This window comes from Bombus affinis, chromosome 13 (genome assembly GCF_024516045.1).
Source record: "Bombus affinis isolate iyBomAffi1 chromosome 13, iyBomAffi1.2, whole genome shotgun sequence".
Taxonomy (NCBI): Eukaryota; Metazoa; Arthropoda; class Insecta; order Hymenoptera; family Apidae; genus Bombus; species Bombus affinis.
In genome coordinates this window covers 8,495,631-8,515,801 of record NC_066356.1, presented here as the reverse complement: position 1 = coordinate 8,515,801, position 20,171 = coordinate 8,495,631, and the positions used below count along the sequence as shown (strand labels likewise).

Genomic DNA, 20,171 nt, shown 5'->3' with positions numbered 1-20,171 from the left:
AATATAAAAAAATATATAATATAAATATGGAACACTACAATATCTCGGCAAGTAACCAACAAAGTCAATCGGCAATAGCGTAAAGTATTTTTGAAAGCAAAAGACAAGCATAGTCACGTTTGAGTTTTGCTTGAAAATCTGTCGTTGAATACGACTGACTCTTGTACTTGAAAGTATATCAAAGTACTGGAAAGGCAAGTCAAATTACTTTCGTTGTGTTTTAACGTTAGTTTCATTGAAAGAAAGTATGTTCGTCTTTCCGGGAAGCTTTACGAATCAGGTGTTCCGTATTAGGTGCAGTTACCCTAATCATATCTCAATTTAAATGAAAATCAATATTAATTTTGCCGAAAATATTTGTACGTGTTCAGTAATTGTAAAAAAAGAAAGAGAAAATCCGAAATTTGCCATTTTGTCACGTTTGGTTGGTTTTAGCGTTTAACTTCGTCCCTTTTAGTAACAGTTTCACAGGACTACAGATAGTGAAGTAATATACAGGACCTGCCAGGAACGTTTCATTGGAAAATACGAATATGTAGAAATATTTTTCGTCGATCGAGGTTCTAGATCTTTTGTAAGCACCTGGGTCAGAAAAGTATTTACGCAGTCAATCGTCTGTTATATCAATAAGTAGAACGTCGATGTTAATGCATTTATGAGAGACTTAAGGATACAGAAATGCACAGAGCACATATAGTATGCAGAACCGAATAAAATATATAAAGTACAATACTCGTTGCAATATTAAATATTACAACGATTGCGATAATTAAATATCGTAATATCGAAACGTAGAAATCTATGTAGATTGGCAGGTTATTTTAACTATGTAAAAATATGAAATTGCATATTTAATACCTATTGTATGCTTAAGACGATTGTTCATGCTATGAGAATAAACTAAATAAATTTTTGCTATAACTGCCTCTCAACTTCTATATTCATTTTTAGACTTGTTTCAAACTTTACCAAAACAATCGTGATAATCCTCACTCGTCACAGTACCAATGAAACTGCAAAATGTTTTATATAGCACACACACATACATAAATCAAATAACGCTGTGTGATGATATGAAAAGTAATTCAACCTATAGCAGCTACAAAATGTAACGTTGCGTTCCTGATTAATGAAACGCAACGTTGGCCTTTGAGTCGATTAATCAATGAAATTAAGCAACCACTGTATTCAATACTTGAATTTTCCGTTGTCTATTCTGATGGCTAAACAATTTTGTAAGTCTAAGTCGGAATGGACAATGCATGGTATGCGGAAGAACGTTTACGAAAGTCATCGAAGCGGAAGCGATGGCCAGATGTCGGTAGATTATTGTGTATTTAAGCAAACAGGCCTTGAATCGGTGTCATAAGTCATAGGTCAGATTGATCGTTGTCGGCAGATTTTTCATGGATTGGAGACAGACAAACTTGAGATTCTGTTTGATTAAAGCGGATCAAAATGATCATTACTTGTATCATTTCTATTCTTACTTACATCTGTCATAAAAGATTTATATTCAAAAACAATATCTTACGACATCTCCTACTTATATTATGATTCATATATTATAGGAAGTAATTCATATATCTTAGGACGTTTCCTACTTATATTGTGATTCATATAAGAAGTAATTCGTACGATTTGCTTTATCGTAGATAATTTGCATTCTTCAAAATCGGAGGTTTATCTAGAAGATATTTGTTGTAAAATTTATTCGCTAAATTTATTATCTGCCTAGATTCAACATTAGAATCTTTAACCTTTGATTCCTAGATGCATGTTCTTTTTTTTAAGTGGAATAAAACAATTTGAAATTGACAATTTATGGACCATCGTAAAATTATACAAAATTCGTATTCGTACTATTTACAGTAGATAACGTTGCTTACTAAATGTAGATTATATTGCTAAATTTGAGAGTTAATATAATAGTACAATGAGATGAATCCAAATAGGTGTAATCATATTTCTATCTCAACGACAGGTACTATTAATTTTGACAAGAGCTTATGCGTGTTCTTAGAGTTGAACAAAATAACATGCAATTACAAGAGGAGAAGATCTAGTCTTAAAAATGCACGAATGTCAACATATCAGCCTTCAGTGAACAGAACGAAATAAATTAGCGCAAACGCACGAGCTCAATTGAAGTTAATTGCGTCAGCAAATAAATAAAACGAGACACTTCAACGTATAAATTTTTTAATTTTCTTCGTGTAAATTAATGTTTTCCTAACGCATCGCTTGCTCGATACTTGGGAATTAATTTTCTTCCGTTTCTTAGGAGATTGCATAACGCTATATTTAAAAAATTCCCTTCTTCTTCTTAGACATAAATCTTCTTATAAATGTATTTAAAAATTCGCTACGGTCAACGCAAAGATATTCAAAATGTTCTCATTCAAATATACGATAGAAAATTAGAATAATAGAAAAATTAAAAAATTACTCCCTTGAATCTTCCAATTTTTATCACAATTATTCATTTTTTAATTGGGCATTTTCAATAGAAATATTTGGAATATTGCCAAATCTTGCGACCGAAATTTCCTCACTGATTCGCCGATTTTCTTTTCAGCATCCATTGGACAGCCTGCTGAGAGAGAAGAAGACGTCTCGCGTTACTTAACACGATGACTCTACTGTTCGTGTGGAAGTTCTCCGATTCCGTAACGGAGCGAAAGTAAAGGTAAGCCTTACGTTCGCTATGACGGCCGAGCAATTATCGTTCCACCTGTGCGGTTGGATTTCATCTCCCGAAACACGTTCTCGTTTCAAGGCCAAGGACACAGCTCAAGTAGTAGAGGGAGGTCAGTGTTCGCCGGTGTCGATCTTCCACCGCGTCAGCATGCTCCGCTTTTGACAGGAAATGGAAAAATAAGACGATCCGTTTCTATGTTGCTCGCCAACTTGGCGAATATCGTCCTGTGTTTCGCACGTGAACCATTCAGAAAGAAGATCTTCCACGTTTCTACTCGTCTTTCTCCGACTCTTAGTACGTTGACTGTCTTGGTAGTCATCGGTGACTCAAATTACTAGATTTTTTGCAATGATTAATATTTAATATTTGATGATATTCGTAGAGAAAGGTGAGCGAATATAATAGAAGATTCTGCGAAGATTAAACCGTACGCCGTAGTGTATTTCAATTTATCGCGACTCACAGGGTAAAATGTGTAAAATTCGTATGGCAGTCGACGTGTTGAAACAAATCAATCTGGACCTCTTAATTAATAATAAAATAATATAACGTTAGTATAATGCAGTATCGAATTTGAAGATAAAATTCGATTATTTTTACTCGATACTCCGTTGCGAATTTTCCCATTACAAATTTCGAGAAAAACGAGCTTTAAAAATCTGAAACAAAAATTTGAGAAACATGTAATAAAAAAGAAGTTGTGGAATTTTTAAATGGGGAGTATAACTCGTGGGCTATCCTGTACGTAACATCCAGTAGAAAAATTGCTAATTTCCCCATGAGTCTACAGAAATACCAATTTAAAAAGATTATCAAAGAATTGGAAACGCAGGAACTGTTAACAAAGGCGGCCGATGAATTTCCATTTCGTTTGTTTTTTTTTTTTTTTTTTTTTTTTTTTTACTTTTCTTCCATAGACGTAGAACAAAGCGTAACAATACACCTGTGACCTTGGCATTTTTGCAGGCATCGTGTTTTATCGATCTAAGTAGATATAGGTATTCGTAATGAAATTGTATTTTGAAACTTCGAGCAGATGATTCGTCACGTGTTCTCGGGCTCGTAATCAGACCAGCAGTGTTAGAATTCGAATACGAGAGTCGCGACTAATGTTATGTCTCAAGTAACTTTAGCATGAAAGATAGTTCATCATTTTCAACATTCTTTCCGAACACGATTTAGATAAATAATTTTTTATGTAAAAATGAATTTCTTCTTAGTTATCTCTAAAATTATCTTTAATATTCCTAATAACGAGTCTGTTTCTTAGAAAAACTTTACTTCTCGAAAGCTTTCTATCTTCCACATTCTATCTTAATTAATACGTTCTATTTCTTCCTTTTGAAATAACTTCTTGCATGGATTCTTAAAATTTAAAGATTTTTTAAATGAACCGACTTCTTCCAAGACTCGATTTCATAGAAATAAAAATTAATGCTCTCTTTCTTATACGTAAATCTACAAATTTATTTTATCTTCTTCTTTTAACAATCAAATTTCAAAATATTCTGCTATATAAGACTATCCTCGCTGTGACAATTTAAGAAATCTATTAAGCATGTTTTACTTATATATTTTACCGTCTACTCTATTTCCTCGTCTGTAAGTTTACAGATTCATTTACTCCTTTATTTTATCATACAGTTACGTTTCAAGATATTCCGCTATTTAATAGACAAAATTTCACAGAATCTGTTGTACCTGTAGCATTTTTAAAAATATACATGTTCCCGCTAGTAATTCAAATAAGAATAGGAAATAGAGACGAGTGCCACCTGGCGAGAGAATGATTTTCAACTAAAAATCGAGATTTAGTAACAGTAACGTAGAATGAGGTAGCAGGTCGACGAATAGATACCATGACGTCATAAACCAGAGAGAAAAGATAAGAAAAGATAGGAAAAGAGAGACGGTGAGAAAAAAGTATGTTAAGTTAGGTTATGTGATCCTGATACTTCATATTAAATTAAGTCATGCGACGAAAATTAATAAATCACACATTTTCTGATATTGGTTCGTGCACTGTCAGAGTAGCATTACAAAGATAAAGCGGTCTTAGAAACACTCGTGTCTAGTTTTCATGTGAAATTTTGTTTTAAATAATTAGTTATTAATTATTTAGTAAGGACGTGTTTCGAAATGACACGAATTAAGTCTATAATTTTTGTATTAATTTCATATTCGCTTCCTTGTAATTAATATCGTATTTTTGCGTTTGTACGCGTAAAGGAAATCCTCTAGCTACCATCTGGTGTCATCTTTATGAATATTTGATGAGTGGTTTATTTGTTATCCAACTACATTTGTTAACAGCCTATTCTGATATATTTTTAACCTTTTAACGTATTTACAAGCTTACTCCGTACGCCTTCAGAGTCATATTTCGATGTATAAAGCGTGTACAACAATATTCTACAGTTATTATAATTATACAGCGTGCGAGGTATTATTTATTAATTTGTATAATTGAAAATCATTCATTGCATACGAAATCCAAACAGATTTAGTACTAGAAAATAGTTTAGGGCCTAATCGAAAATACACAATCGTAAAAATTCGCGAATTATATTTGTAGCTTTGCTGGTTTTTACTTTTTGAAGCATTCCACTATCACCACGTAGCGGTGAAACGGTGCAACTAATCGCTATTGCTATCCTTGTCGCACAATATAGCGCTCCTTGTTTACAAACAAAGGAGCTTCTGCCATTCCTTGAAACGGACTGAAAAGACGTCATGTTTATAATTCTGGACAATTTTAATAATTGGCGAAATATCCTTAGTCTGTAAATAAGGAAAGCAATAGTGGGCGACGAGGACAGACGTATGTCGCGTGCGCAGCGTTAGATAGAGATACAATAATAATAGCGAAATTATTAATTTTAGATAATTCATGTAGTTTCTATATAACTAAAACGTTCCAGTAAACGTTTAATTAAAATTAATCAGCTGTTTAATCATTTAATGACCGGCCAAGCGATCCCAGACTGACCAACCCTAATCCCTCAATGAGAAGTAACATGCAGATATCTCGCACACTATCAATCTTTCTTCTTCAATCGTAGTTCCTATTGTCTGTCTTTGTCGCATACTATCTCTCTCTTTCTATCGTCGCTCGTATCGTCTGTCCTTGTCAGGCATTATTTATTTCTCTCTCTATGGACTCTTACGAGCAAACAGTTAGACTTCTGTCTTCGGACTAGCCATATGCTGCCATCCATTAAGGAACAAGGGAATTGAAACTTCGAGCACTCACAGATAGATGGTAGCAAATGGTTTGTCCGAAGGCAAAAGTCGACTTCTTGCCCTGAAACGTGTCTCGGACAAACCATGCGCTGTTATCTACTAAGGAAGGATAGAACTGAAACTTGGAGCGTTCGTGAATAGATGACAGCACATGCCTTGTCCGTAAAGACGATAGGAAGATACAGCGATAGTGTGCAAGAAAGACAGACGATGTGAACGACAATAGAAAAAGAGGACGATAATGTGCGAAAAAGGCAGACTATATGAGCAGTGATAAAAAGAGACAATGTCCAAATTTTTCACATTTTCCGTATTCTAACTTGCGAATGTGGGAAGGGAAGGGGATTGGAGGTGGACCAAGTTAAAGATAAATTATGATATTTAAATTCACTTGCTTATTATGTTTTAAAAATTATATAGTAATTAAATATACAATTGAAATCATATCCTATATTTAGCAATATGCAGTTATAAACTGTCTGTATTACGTAAAATATAAATATATTAACTAATATATAACTTAACTCTAACTTAATTGATGTATAATTTATTCCCCTTTTTACAATAAAATGTATGTATAATCATTTCTTAAAAACTGTTAGAAATTAATAAATATATTTCGTACATTATTCAGAAAATTAATAATTAATAGCATGGGTTACAATATAAATATACTGGAAAATCCCAATCATCTTTATAGTTCACGGAATATAATGAACTGTAGTTTATTACAACCAATTAGACGTAATTAGAATTAATGTCACTGATGTAGTTTGGATGTGTTGAAGATCCTGCGATTCCCTTTACAGCTTCGTGATATTGTGGCAGAAGCAATCTTATAAAACACAAAAAAAATATTAATTTCGCTTGTCTCGAAATATTATAAATAAAGTTTAAGGGTACTACAATCATTTTTGAATAATGTTATTTTTAAATAAATTTATTTGATGCTATAGAAATTACTGTGATTATCCAGCTAGTATCGCCATGTTTTTTATTATTATTTATATTATTTATATTAATTTGCAATTTTCTACATAATATTTCTATTGTCTATTTATTTTCTGTAACTTATCTATTTATTTTGCATTCCAACAAATCAGTTATCTTTGATATTCATCCTAGGAATTTTTGCACGAGAGTAGTGGTATTTTCAATTCGTTTGTTCGCGTTTAGTATTTGCTTGTGTTTTGTACTCATCGTTAATTACTGTTTCCAACGAAAAATATTTTAACAAACTGCAAAAAAAGTAATTGAGTCATCAATTTGTATTAACAGTAACATTTATTTGATTAAGAAAAATGGCAGATGATGATTTTGATGGAGATGAGTATGTAATATTTACTGAACTGATATCTTTTACATATCCACTTGTGTGTATTGTAGTTTTATGACAAAAATTTATTGGTATTTTGGAGAATAATTATAGTCGTAAAGCTTTTAGCAGTAAAACTACTTTCAGATTTCTTGTTAAAAAGATTTCTCTATCACCCTATTACACATAAAGTTAAACATAACCTAAAAGATATTTAATAAATTATTTTAACGATCTAGTATAACTTTTCTTTTATACAATGTATATTTCAATTTAAGTATATCAAGATCGTTGAATTTTTCCTCATTTACAGGGTAGCAGATGATTTTGATGATGTAGATGATGATGATAACATTGAACTAGAACCTCAAGAAGAAGATGGAGAAAATATAGAATTATTAGCAGCTGGTGAAGCTACTGGTGGAGTGCAAAGGTCCAAAAGAATTACAACAAGATATATGACAAAGTAGGTGATGTTGAGCAAAAGCTTTTAATCTTAAGAATAATAAAAATATTTTAAATATGTGCTTTTAGATATGAAAGGGCAAGAGTATTAGGGACAAGAGCGTTACAAATAGCTATGTGTGCTCCTGTGATGGTTGAGTTGGAAGGAGAAACTGATCCACTGCAAATTGCAATGAAAGAACTAAAACAAAGAAAAATTCCAATTATAATTAGACGTTACTTACCTGACAATAGTTATGAGGATTGGGGTATAGACGAATTAATCATAATAGATCACTAAATTCTGCTTAATCCTGTACATACTAAATAAAGATGTAAGGTAATTTAAGAAGTATCAAAGCTTATTGTATCTATATTATTTTCAACTTTGTATAACTCATTTTAATAAAAAATATTTAGCAACTATATTATTTGCGTATATATATTTTTTCAGTTATAAAATCCTTTAAAAAAAAAAAGGAGAAAAAACATGTTTATATTGCAATTGTGTTAGATTTAAACGTCAAGCTGACGTTAGAAATATGACAGTTGAGGTTAGGAAGTATTATGTTAAATTTGAATAAAAAAAGAGTCAGCTTTTTTCTATTACATAATTTCTTTAAATATTTATTGATAAGATTAAAAAAATGAACATAATGAAATATAAAAATATATGGATTATTTTATCTTGTACTTTATCTATTGAATACTAGATTAGTAACGATAAGACTCTGAATTAATGTGTACGTCACTGTGTTCAATGTTTTCTTAACTAATAATCGTAATAATCTACTCATGTAAAACAACTTTGATTGATGAAGTATAATATTATGAATATTTGTTAAATTACAGCAATAATATGACGTGGTAAGTAATAACATTTATAATTATTTATTAATCTAATAGGTTAAAGGTGTAATAGGTTACAGCACCTCTAAATAATATTACAATGTATATAGGAATCCTTTGAAGAAAAATCATTTGACACAGAGGCCTACACCAGCACCACCTCTATTAACTCATTTAGAAGACAGAGAATTAGATATTGCAGTTCAAAGACTCATTTAGTATGTATATTTATTGTTAGAATACTTGTTGCCATGATGTATTGAAATATATTAAAAAATTTGTTATTTGTTTTTCAAGCGTTGAAGATACAATTAGGAAATTGACAAAGGAAATGAAAAAATATATAGAAGCTGTGCTAAATTTAGATCGAGCAGACCAAAGGTTGACATTAAATCTAACAACTTGTGGTTTAGCGCATCTCAGTGATGAATTTAGAAAAGTAGTGGAAAATTACCATTCAGTAACAACACAGGTAAGTTTACAGATTGTTTTTACATGGTAAGAAACATCATGAAAATTTTGCTCATTTATTAGATTGGGAAAACAGTGCAAGAAATGGCAGCTCTCTGTCAAAAAACTTTCATAGAACCATTAAAAAAATTACGAGATGAATTCATTCTAATAGCCGCAGCAATTGCCAAGCGTGAGGAACTGGTGACAACTTGGAAATACTCTTATAATCGTGTCAAAAAATTGCAAGAGAAAAAAGACAGAACTGCTAGTCATATCGCAAAATTAGAAAGAGAACGCAGGACAGAAGAAGCAGCTGCTAAGGACTTGAAGACTGTTCATGCTCAATTACTTGTAGAACTACCAATGTTTTTAGACAAGAGATTGGAATATATTAAACCTAGCATACATGCTGTAATCATGATACAATTAGATTACTATGGAAGTGCAACTCATTTATTTACACACTTAATGCCAGTACCAAATACTTTAGGATCGCCATCCAGCGCTATGGTACCTGAAGTCGAATACCAACAAGCAGTAACTGATCAAATGAATAGAATAAGAGCTCTTACAATAGTTAAAGATCATTAAGAATTATAAAAATTTCCTAAACAAATATCTTAACAAAGTTGTGATACTGAATCTATAAAATTAACATAGGTACGAATGTATTTATCACATGGCAGTATTTACATTCATATTGTAAAAGTATAGATAGATTTATAATGGAACCATTCCTTGATTTCGTTTCCATTGGGCACCAGAACGACGATTGTGATTAGCGCGTTCCGCCTTCTTGGTGTTCTTTTGCTGCCTATTGTATAATACAGCTTTCTCTTGTCCTTGACCTTTAGGATTACCTGCAGATACAAGAACAAGATCATTTTAATATTGGAACTGATAAAAAACACTAATAATGCATGCTGTATTTAAGTGTAACTATTAAATTATATTCAGCACTTTATAAAAATTGACAAATATACCTATTACATTCGGTACACCTCTTCCACTTCGCGTTTGCCTTTGTCGTTCTGCTCTAGCGCGTACCTCTTCTGGATTTTGTATAAAATAGTCTCTCTCATTTTGGTTATTTCTTACATCTTCATCTTCTGATTCCGTTTCAACTTCTTCAGTTTCAACCTTTTGTTTCTCGCGAAGAACCTAAAATTATCGTTCGTTAATTTTTATATAATTATGTTAATAGTGTTAGAGAAGACTATAATTTAACCGAATTATATAAATACAAACTCTAGGTATAGTAAAAGGTCTTAAATCTGCTTCAGTCGAATCATCCTGTGTAGCACGTATATCGCTGTTATCATAAGTATCATCATACTCGTCATCGTATACATCTTCGACGAGACTGTAACTGTAACAAATTTTGTTTATATTCTTGTTATCTACAAATATATATTTTTATATGTGTTATATGTATTATTCAGAGTAACCTTGAATCCTTACTTTTTAGTTATGTAATCTTTAGGTATATCTATGATTTCTTTAGATTTTTTAACATATGCATCATCACCCTTTAAATTATCAAGCATATTAATATCCAGTCTTTCAATACCACTAGCTACATCATTAATTGAAGTTTCCTAGAAAAATAGTAAGAATATTTACATCGTTTATACTAGATTATGTATCATGATTCAAATAATAAAATGTTCTTACTGTATAGATTGGTAGTGCACTAGGCATTTGTGATGGCCCTAATTTCATCAATTCTTTTAATTCTGGTGGTAATGAATCTTCTAGTACAGCATGTACCACAGCTGCACTATCATAATTGTAATATTCCAAACTTGTCTGTAAAATAAATGCTGTTAAATGCACGCAATTCTTTCATCTTTCATATTGAAATAATTACCCCAATAAAACCTTCATCTAGATGATTTAAAATATCTTTAACATCAGAAATAAGAACAGCCAATTCAATAGAATTCTTTTCCACAGTTCGTTTCTCATTTGAAGGTTCTATGTTTTCAGATATAGTTGTCTGACTTAAAATACCACTAGGTCCAGCTACAGCTACAGGTTCCTACGAAAAGGTAATATTATGTAAAAGCTTCATAAAAATACAATTTGCAAGCCATTTCTCAAACTTACATTTACGTTATTAGAAAAGCTAGTATCTGGAACATTGGGTCTTCCAATAATTGTATTGACTGATTTCACAATATAATTATATTTTATTGTATCACTGAATAATATTTGTTAAGTATAAAAAAATACCACCATATATTTATCTATCATTGCAATCATAATAGTACTACATTAACAAAAGGATACGCATCAGGACAAATATTCGATAATATAGTCAAATCTAACTTAACAGGATAAAATTGATCATAATCTGTAATAAATTCTTTTTCAGAAATTGCTAAGGTTAATAAATTAAGATATTCGTCCACCCGTTCCTTTACCTCTGCTTCCTTTATCATATTTCTAAGCATAATGTTATAATCATAGTATGTTATACATTGGATGTATTATACTTTGTAATTTAAATATCTATATATATACACTTACAAATTTTCTTGAATAGTCAATATTGGTTCATATATAATAATACGAAAAAGCTTCAAAATTTCAATCCTTATTACATCCAGACGATGTTTTAATTCTATATATTTCGGCATATTTTCATCATTATATGCTAAGTTCTTTAATATTTTATACATCTCAGGTATTGTGCTTTCATATACTGAAACAAGTCTAATGATAAATGATAAAATAAACTATTCAGAACGCTTAGAACAAATAAGGATATAGTTTAATTAGTTTAACTTACTTATTCATAAAATCCACTGTGTGAAATATACTCACTGCTGGAGAATAATTTATTAAAAACACACCAACAGTTGATGATATATCTAGAACATATAATATCATATCTTCCAACTGGAATAATGTAAGTTTTGAGGAATTAGTATCCTGCTTTGACAATGAAACTGCTTCATCGGTATATATAGAATCACTACCAAATTTTCTTTCAACATTTTCAAAGGCCTAAACTAACAACACTTATATTTAATTCTGTTTTGATAAAACATTAGTTGTTCTGTATATTGTATCTAATACCTCACCTCTATAAGACAAGGAACAGCTCTCTGAAGATCATTATTATACTGCGGTTCTAATTCAAATAAAGAGTTTAAGATCCTTTCCATTATTTTTGCATTTTCTCGACCATAAAGTTGGCAAAGATCAAAGATGATGGGTACCGTAAATATGTATTTGTCATATAATAAATTTCCAAGAAATGGACGGTTCATATATTCTTCAGGACTTTCTTTGTTTGTGACAAGTCGTGCAAAAATTATAAGTACATAGTGACTTAGTGTTTCTAGAAGTTCCAACATTTCTGGGCAATTTGGAAAATTTTCTAAAGCATAGAATGGTGGTGCGTCTTGTAGAAAAGATACCAATGTATCTAATACTGAAGTATTAAACACAATATTTGACCAAAATCTAAATAAGAGATACATAAATATATAATATATGTAAATGTATGTGTTAAAAGGAAACTTTCAGGTAATTTGATTGCAAATTTGATTATAATCTTATAGAAGAATCATTGAACATTTTCAATGGTACTGTTGTTACTAATTATACTTACCTATAAAATGGAAGGCTGAGTAACCATTTTAAATCGTTGATCATATAATTGACAATTTCTATCCATCGTAGTTTTGCTCCCACAATTTCAGATCCATCATCATTATATATATTAGGAGGTTCATAATGTAAAAAATAGTGGTCACTTGCCCATATTTTACTCTAAAATGATTGCCACATAGAAATTAACAATTTATTTATCATTTATGATAACACTTTTCTAATTTCATAGATATTAATAATACATATGAGAATTTGTTAACAAGTTATTATTAAATACGAAAAGTGATTTTAAGATGTATGAAAAACTCATATAATACCAAAGTAGTAAGATTTATTAATCAAAAGCTTGACAAATATCAATTGATATATCCACAAACAGATTGCTATTTATGTACGTACCAAAGCATCAACCTTTTGGACAATACCATTGGTTTTAATCGTTAGTTTTAAATTTTCTAGTGGTAGAAAATCGGGATTCTGTTAAATGAATAAAAACATTATGCAAGTTTGTAATAAATTGTATTGTTTTAACCTACTATAATGAATGTCTTCATAACGAGACACTATATATAATAGGAAATAAATTACCTCATAAGGTTCCATGTTCTCTCAAAGTATTCTTAATTGTCGCTAAACAACTGCACAAGAAATTAATTGTTGAACAAATTACGATCCTAACAATGCACGAGCGCTAAGCGCTATAGTCTTTTCGATAACTAACCTATCTTTGTAAGTTGAAAATTGCCAAAAAGGATTGAAGCCGAAAAATCCCAGAGGACAAACTTTGTAGTTTTGTTAAGAAATTGGTAGTGCTGCAAAAGATTCTAACAGTGACAGTTACTCTTGACATCATCCAAAAGCTTTTTGTCGTAAAGGTTATGTTTTGATTATACATATAAGTACTTTGTTATCAGACCGCTGTACTATACTTCGTTATTAACGTTCTTATAAATAAAACAGTTTAGAATTTTATATTTCTGTATAATGTCTAAGGATACGAAATTTTTTGCGAGACCAAAAGTAAGATTTTGTCAATCGGATACTGGTAAATCGATAACAAAAGAATTAAAAAGCTTGACTGATCAAAATGGTATTAAGGATAAGCCGAAAATCCTAAGTGTCGTAAGACTAGATAAACCTGTTAAATTAGTGAAATCGAATGAAATATCTGGCAATCAGGAAAATAAAAATTCAAAGCTTGTTGATAATGCATCAAACTTCACATTACATGCTAATGCATCTCCTTGTTCAATTGAAACCTCGTCCTCTTTGGATAAAAATACTATCAAGACAGAAAATCAGAATCCTTTAAATGATGCTAACAACAGTCAGAATATTAAAGCAAATATTAAAGAAGCTAATATTCCCAAAATTTCTATTAAACTTCCAAACAATGACATAACAGTTTCTACAGATTCTCCCATTGCACAAAGTAAAAGTTTAGACAAGACACTTAAATCAAAAAATTCTGACAAAATTAATGGTTCAAAGAAAGATTACACTAAAGGTAGAAGAGAAAAAGAAAATAAATCAACAGTTGTTAAAAAAAATATTAAAACTGTAACTACAAAATCTACAGATTTAGACATTTTAAAACATAAGAATCGACTTTCTTCTGCTGGCACTGGTACAAAAAAGTTAAATGTCACACAGAAGACATCTAGTTCAATTACAATAAAAAAGAATTTAAATTCAAAACTTCGTGATATTATGCCATGTTATAAATACAGTAAAGTTGTAAGAGATATAATTGGTCCTAAAATACAGCCATACATAGGTCCAGGAGTATCACACAGTCAGCCAGATGATTTAGCAATTTTAGAAACAGATGAAAACATTCATACAAAGCCAATTATTTCTGGAGAAAAATTGGCAAAACCAGAATATAATTCTATTATGTGTACAATTAATAAATTAAATGAAATGAAGAAACAAAAAGTTATAACTAATATTGAACATTTACCAGCTTCATATAAAAATCTTATAAATGGAAAGGTAGTAAAAAAGTGATGGTTTACAATTATAAGATCATAAAATATCCTCTTATGTTTTGTGTTTTAGGTTTCTACTGCTTTAGATTTCCCTCTTGATGAAGCAGTTTACAAAGATTTGGTAGACTTATCCATAGATGAAAATCAATTGCCAAGCAGATTAACTCGTAGTAAAGATCCAGAACCAAGACAAAAAGATGTTGTGCCGATACTCTCTGACTTTTTTACACCTGTATCTACTGAGGAATATTGTACTTCTGTTTCTATAAAACCGCGAATTCCAGAAACTGTAGACAGTTGGAATGCCTTCAGAATAAGTGATCAAATAAGTGAATGGAAACACATTTTAAATCATGTATAACTGGATTAGTATTTTTATATTATGCATAGCTTATTTGTTAATTGCTATTTGGAAACCACTTTGGTAAATGTATCTTTTTGTAAAATGTAAAGTATTTTTTATAAAATTCAGCGAATGAGATTCTTTAACAGACATTTTGTAAAATATATATGTTGAAATTTAAAAAAAATAATAAATGAATATATGTACAATTAATTGTTTAATATACAATTATATATCTTATTTTTCTACGTGAATATATAGTTTCATTTTACAAATTGCATAAAGCACCAAAGATATTATTATGTGATTCGTGTATAAAAAGAAAAAACAATATAAAGTTCATGATACACCTAGGCTGAATAATTGTGGGGATTATACTGGTGAAAGCCAAGCTAGATTCATGTAATGAATTTACAATTTTATATATGACAATAACATTTACGATATTTTTCTTCGCAAGCTGTAATGTTCCTATTTGTCAATAATAACGCATAATTGTCTTTTTTACTGATTCATGAGTTTAGTGGTTGAAACAATTGAATATAATAAATATAATTTATCTACCAAAAGGATTCAGGTTCTTATTATAGTCATCATCGTCATTATTCTTAAAGGGATTTGTGTCGTCATTATCTTTAAAAGGATTAGTAGTGTCATCGTCTTTGTCTTCGGCAAATGGATTTTTCGATTCATCGTAGTCGTCTGCTCCGAATGGATTCGATGGTACAATTGGTGTTTTTGGTGGCACGTACGATTTTTGAACTGGTGATGATTTTGGTGTCGTGCTGTTTAAAATACGAGCTTCCTTTATAGGTACTGGCACAGCTTTCTTCGAATTTCCTCGTGGACTAGATATGTCATTGAATGTACCAGAGATATTCGCTTCTACTGATGAAGAGTACAGATCTGATTTTGGATAAGATCGCAGTCGATCATCCGCTACTGTATTATAATTATCATACGAACGATGAGTTTCAGTTTTTCCTATAATAAAATTTTTGATTTGTATAAAAAATTGCTATGCTTGAAGAGTAATAAATTAATTTTTTTAATCAAATAAAATTTTGCTTACCTAACGTTGAGTTCTTTCCCTCCGATAATCTGATTCTGGCTTCCGCTCCTGGCCCATAATTCAATTTTGATTCATCAAACTTTGCCACCGACGCAGACAACATTTTATCGCTATCTGTGATCACCATTAATTTTTTAAAAACTCCGCGACCAAAGTAATCAGCAACTAATGAGAATGGATCCTCTGCTCGATCCAATAAACTGTGAAATGTTTCATGAAGATCTTTTGATTGTTCCTGTGCTTTTATGATATCCAACAATTTTTTATTGTCTGGTAAACAAGCTGGACATTCATTTTCATTCTCTGAGAATCTTTGAAAGCAGCTATTACGAGAGTAACGTCGTACATGTTAAAATACATCATAAAATATTATTATATATAATATGATATAAAATCTGAACTCACTGTTGATGATATGAATGCTGACACATAAAATGTACCGATGGAAGTTCTAACTGATGGTGACACGCACTGCAACGTGATCCTTGGAAGATAATAGTACTATTTTTAATTGAATCTATTTGTTCTCGTATCTTTTTAGTATCTGCTCGATACTTTTCAGATAATTCTATATCTGCTTGTGTTTGTTTATGTTCTGTCCGTAACACACTGTTAAAATAGGTTCTCACATCGCCCAAGGTACAAGAAAGTGAAGTAGAAAGTGCATCAAGAACCATCAATGGTGATAAAAGCCTTTCTTGACCTGTCCAATATAAATTTTGTTTAAAAATGTTATATGACACTAGAATGATTAAATTAAATTTTAGACATACCTATGTGGGTTAGTATGTCTGCAAGAAGTTTAGTTGGTGCTTCTTTATTTCTTGCAACACTCCATAAAGCTTGGACCCATAAATTCGGATCTTGATGTCCAAATCGTTTGCACGTAGCTAAAATTTGTTCACTGTCTCCTTCGCGTAAATGGAATCGTAATATTTCTTGGTATCTATATATAATATAATATACATTATAAAATAAATTTTTGAATTATAATATTGATTGTGTAAGTTACTTCAACCTACAATTTACTTTCTTCATAAAGAAAGAGTAAACCACGCCTGAAATTATGCTGATGGCATAAGATTAATATTTGATCTTTATCGTAACACGCTTCCGAATTTTGCAAAAGTCGTACAATTTTCTGTTCATATTGTACTTTTGCTACATCATTATCCAAAGCTGACCAAATATGAAGATAATGTTCTACTAAAGTATTGTATACCAAAGTGCTCCACCTATGTATTAAAACATTTAACTTGTAGAATATAAATTGAACTTTTCTTGTTATTTATTTTGGTATACTAACTTGGTATTCATTTTTACTAGGTGCTCTAAGAATTCTACGAGACGTTCTGAATTATTTAGAAACAAGTGAATAAAATCTTCTGGATTAGCTTTATCGATGTGTTGGTCCACAGTACCATCTAACATTTCCTGAATCAAATACGTCATTATAGGTATATGTTTTATCGTATCAATATAAATCTGTTATTTTTTAATTCCTCAATTTTACCTGATCTACAAGTGGTTGATTGGAAGGCCTATAATTGGTACATAAGGCTTTTAAAAATTGCGTTGATTCATCTGGCACATTTTCTATCAGGATAGTACCATATTTCTTCATGTTGGATTCTGCCTAAAAGATTGTCCAAAATTAATCAAATAAATTGAATCTGGATGCACATCTAAATGCATGTATCAACGTACTTCTTCAAAGTCCAAAGTAGCCATATATTCTAATGCCTTTTTGTACTCGTGTTTATCTTCTATTTGAATACGAAGATACCATTCGTAACGATCATGTTTTTTTGCAAGCAACAAAGCATCCTCCGGCGATGCTTGACGACAAACTTTTATTGCAATTTCGACATCGAAATCAATCTCTCTATCTTTTGTCTAAAATCATTATATAACATAATCATAAAAATTACCGATAAATTTTGTATTCAAATTAGTCATAGTTTGTTTACCATGATAAATTCTTTTAATTTATCTGTATGATTGAGTTTCGTATAACAATTCAGTAGCAAAGTTGTATGATCTTCTGTTGCCTGCCCATTTTTATGCAAAGCTTGCAAATAGGTCGTTAGATTATCTATGTGTTGAGAATCTAAAAATTTTCTAATTACATACGACGGTTCTAACTTTCCAATAGTTTTAATATACTGTTCTATCGCTCCAGTATGATCTCCTTTTGAATATAAATGATCGCCGTATTGTCGGAATATATCGACTAAACCTTCAGCATCATATTGTTGATTCTTAGCTATTCTAAAAATAGTGTAATATTAAATTATAATTATATACAATTATAATTATAATTGGAATATTTTCTACAACTTCAGCTAGAAATTACCTACCTTATAGATATATCATATAAATTCTTCTTGAAAAGTAATGCTAATTTCGATTGCAAGTCTTTTTCATCTAAGTGATAAAGTTTACTATCTCCACTGAGTATAAAAAATCCACCCCATTCTGATAGAACAGCTTGTACAGACAACATTGGGGCAGAAAAAACAATGCATTTGTTTTGTATATCAAGTACTGTAATTACATGCTTATCCACTCCTGGAGGTATTGGTTCTATAGTACTATAAACATATGATATTTTAAAAATTAGTTTATATTTAATGAATTTGTAAAAACTATGAATCTGTAAAATTTCCTTACCTTGGTTTTGCAGAAATGGTAGTTGTTGTTCTTGGATCATTCGCAGATTCTTTTGCTATAATAACTAGGTAACTTCTAAACCACTCTAACATGATTTTTTGACCGCCAGCTGCATAACAAGGACCTCTACCATCTGGTGTGTAACAATAAATTGCCTAAAGTAATACAAATTTATTAGTAGAAAAGTATTTATTACATACATTCCATAATAAAATTATGTTAATGTTATTACATCATCACGACCAATCATAAAATGACTATCTTGCATAGATTCTGCAAGAACACTACACTTTCTGGCACAGCCCATAGTATCCAAGGGAGATTTAAATTCTTGATCCTTAACAGTAATATTATATACGAAAACGCTATTTGGTGTAGCAACAAATAAATGAGTTTGTTTGCCACTAGATTTTATTGCTAAACCAGTAACTGAAAAATTGGTATGTTCGAATACTTTTATCTTGTTTTTCCTTTCCCTAGTTAAATCACCCCTAAGGATTGAAAGTTGTATATTAAAACATGTTTGAAAATTAGAAGATTACCATTATTAAAATTAATTATTTTTACCTATACAGCATAATAGAGCCATCTCCAAAGCCAATAGCCATTAATGTAAGACTAGTATGCACACATAGAGCAGTTGCAGGAACTGCTCTATAACTTGGTATGGCTCTACTTATACGAAGACATGTTGGATTGCCTTGTTTATCTGGTTTAGCTAAATTCCAGACCTTTATGGTAGGATTACAACCTGATTCATCTTCCTAAGGAAACATACTTTTCATTATTGACAAATATCTCTGCATCAATGTGTAACAATTATGCAATGATACTAACACCAATGGTGAACAAGAAAGTGGAATGTTGGACTTGTTGAGCTAGTGTTAATGTGACATCATAAGCGCGAAATGTGGTAACATCGTAAGTTCTATTCACTAAATGCACATTGCCTGTGTAATCTCCGAATACTAGAGTCCCGTTACCGCTCGTAGCTGCTGTCACTTGGGCGTCCTAATCAACAGAGCATATAATATACATCGAACACGATAGCCTTAACCTATAACCAAATATCATGTCAGAAAAAATCGGATTTCAGTCGATGAATACTCACACCAAGTGCCGTGGCTATTTTCCCGCCGTCAACTTCTTTTTTAAGATCAAAAAAATTGAAGCGTCTCCACTAAAAGATAAATGCGTTTTCGTGTGAGGAAAAGGGGGTTATGTACACGATATATAAAATACGATCAAATGTTCGAATAAAATGTGAGACTAACCTCGAGAAATGCCATCATGTACAGCAATTATCTATTTACACATTTGCAACAAAATATTGTCGACACAGCCAGTGAACAGCGTGTTAAAGTTGCTTCTTTTGACACCTAACAACATCAAGTTGCACGCCCGCCATCTTTTCACCTATATTTGACCAGCTGATTATGCATGACATTTCCCCTCAGTTATGA

The 20,171-nt window shown here is 31.0% G+C and overlaps 5 protein-coding genes and 2 long non-coding RNA genes across 7 annotated transcripts; 4 read left to right on the top strand and 3 right to left on the bottom strand.

Moving 5' to 3' along the window:
* The first annotated feature begins 2,443 nt into the window (after window positions 1-2,443).
* On the top strand, window positions 2,444-5,016 carry LOC126922970 (uncharacterized). Its single transcript, XR_007713009.1, has 2 exons — window positions 2,444-2,689; window positions 2,780-5,016. It is a non-coding gene; the product is annotated as an uncharacterized LOC126922970 (long non-coding RNA).
* Window positions 5,017-6,539: 1,523 nt separating this feature from the next.
* Window positions 6,540-7,056, bottom strand: LOC126922964 (uncharacterized). The gene is made up of 2 exons (XR_007713004.1): window positions 6,908-7,056; window positions 6,540-6,779 (listed from the first exon to the last, which is right to left on the bottom strand). It is a non-coding gene; the product is annotated as an uncharacterized LOC126922964 (long non-coding RNA).
* A 53-nt stretch (window positions 7,057-7,109) lies between these two features.
* On the top strand, window positions 7,110-8,129 carry LOC126922957 (DNA-directed RNA polymerases I, II, and III subunit RPABC2). The gene is made up of 3 exons (XM_050735933.1): window positions 7,110-7,274; window positions 7,573-7,725; window positions 7,794-8,129. The coding sequence occupies exons 1-3, from the start codon at window positions 7,246-7,248 to the stop codon at window positions 8,002-8,004; spliced, it is 393 nt and encodes a 130-aa protein (XP_050591890.1). The 5' UTR covers window positions 7,110-7,245; the 3' UTR covers window positions 8,005-8,129.
* A 92-nt stretch (window positions 8,130-8,221) lies between these two features.
* On the top strand, window positions 8,222-10,433 carry LOC126922941 (bridging integrator 3-like). Its single transcript, XM_050735911.1, has 4 exons — window positions 8,222-8,570; window positions 8,663-8,770; window positions 8,850-9,024; window positions 9,087-10,433. The coding sequence occupies exons 1-4, from the start codon at window positions 8,563-8,565 to the stop codon at window positions 9,594-9,596; spliced, it is 801 nt and encodes a 266-aa protein (XP_050591868.1). The 5' UTR covers window positions 8,222-8,562; the 3' UTR covers window positions 9,597-10,433.
* On the bottom strand, window positions 9,657-13,441 carry LOC126922903 (activating signal cointegrator 1 complex subunit 2). The gene is made up of 15 exons (XM_050735841.1): window positions 13,351-13,441; window positions 13,218-13,267; window positions 13,029-13,106; window positions 12,628-12,788; window positions 12,095-12,479; window positions 11,800-12,017; window positions 11,538-11,723; window positions 11,298-11,453; window positions 11,115-11,208; window positions 10,876-11,046; window positions 10,680-10,814; window positions 10,467-10,603; window positions 10,254-10,374; window positions 9,989-10,166; window positions 9,657-9,865 (listed from the first exon to the last, which is right to left on the bottom strand). Exons 2-15 carry the CDS (start codon window positions 13,230-13,232, stop codon window positions 9,726-9,728), a joined length of 2,175 nt encoding a protein of 724 aa, XP_050591798.1. The 5' UTR covers window positions 13,233-13,267; window positions 13,351-13,441; the 3' UTR covers window positions 9,657-9,725.
* Window positions 13,442-13,600: 159 nt separating this feature from the next.
* Window positions 13,601-15,532, top strand: LOC126922927 (uncharacterized). The gene is made up of 2 exons (XM_050735890.1): window positions 13,601-14,624; window positions 14,691-15,532. Exons 1-2 carry the CDS (start codon window positions 13,614-13,616, stop codon window positions 14,979-14,981), a joined length of 1,302 nt encoding a protein of 433 aa, XP_050591847.1. The 5' UTR covers window positions 13,601-13,613; the 3' UTR covers window positions 14,982-15,532.
* On the bottom strand, window positions 15,162-20,149 carry LOC126922895 (vacuolar protein sorting-associated protein 11 homolog). The gene is made up of 16 exons (XM_050735827.1): window positions 19,983-20,149; window positions 19,820-19,888; window positions 19,546-19,719; window positions 19,276-19,472; window positions 18,941-19,199; window positions 18,709-18,863; window positions 18,396-18,629; window positions 18,006-18,306; window positions 17,743-17,931; window positions 17,549-17,671; window positions 17,342-17,469; window positions 17,058-17,270; window positions 16,809-16,981; window positions 16,441-16,738; window positions 16,036-16,358; window positions 15,162-15,947 (listed from the first exon to the last, which is right to left on the bottom strand). The coding sequence occupies exons 1-16, from the start codon at window positions 19,998-20,000 to the stop codon at window positions 15,520-15,522; spliced, it is 3,282 nt and encodes a 1,093-aa protein (XP_050591784.1). The 5' UTR covers window positions 20,001-20,149; the 3' UTR covers window positions 15,162-15,519.
* Window positions 20,150-20,171: the final 22 nt, after the last annotated feature.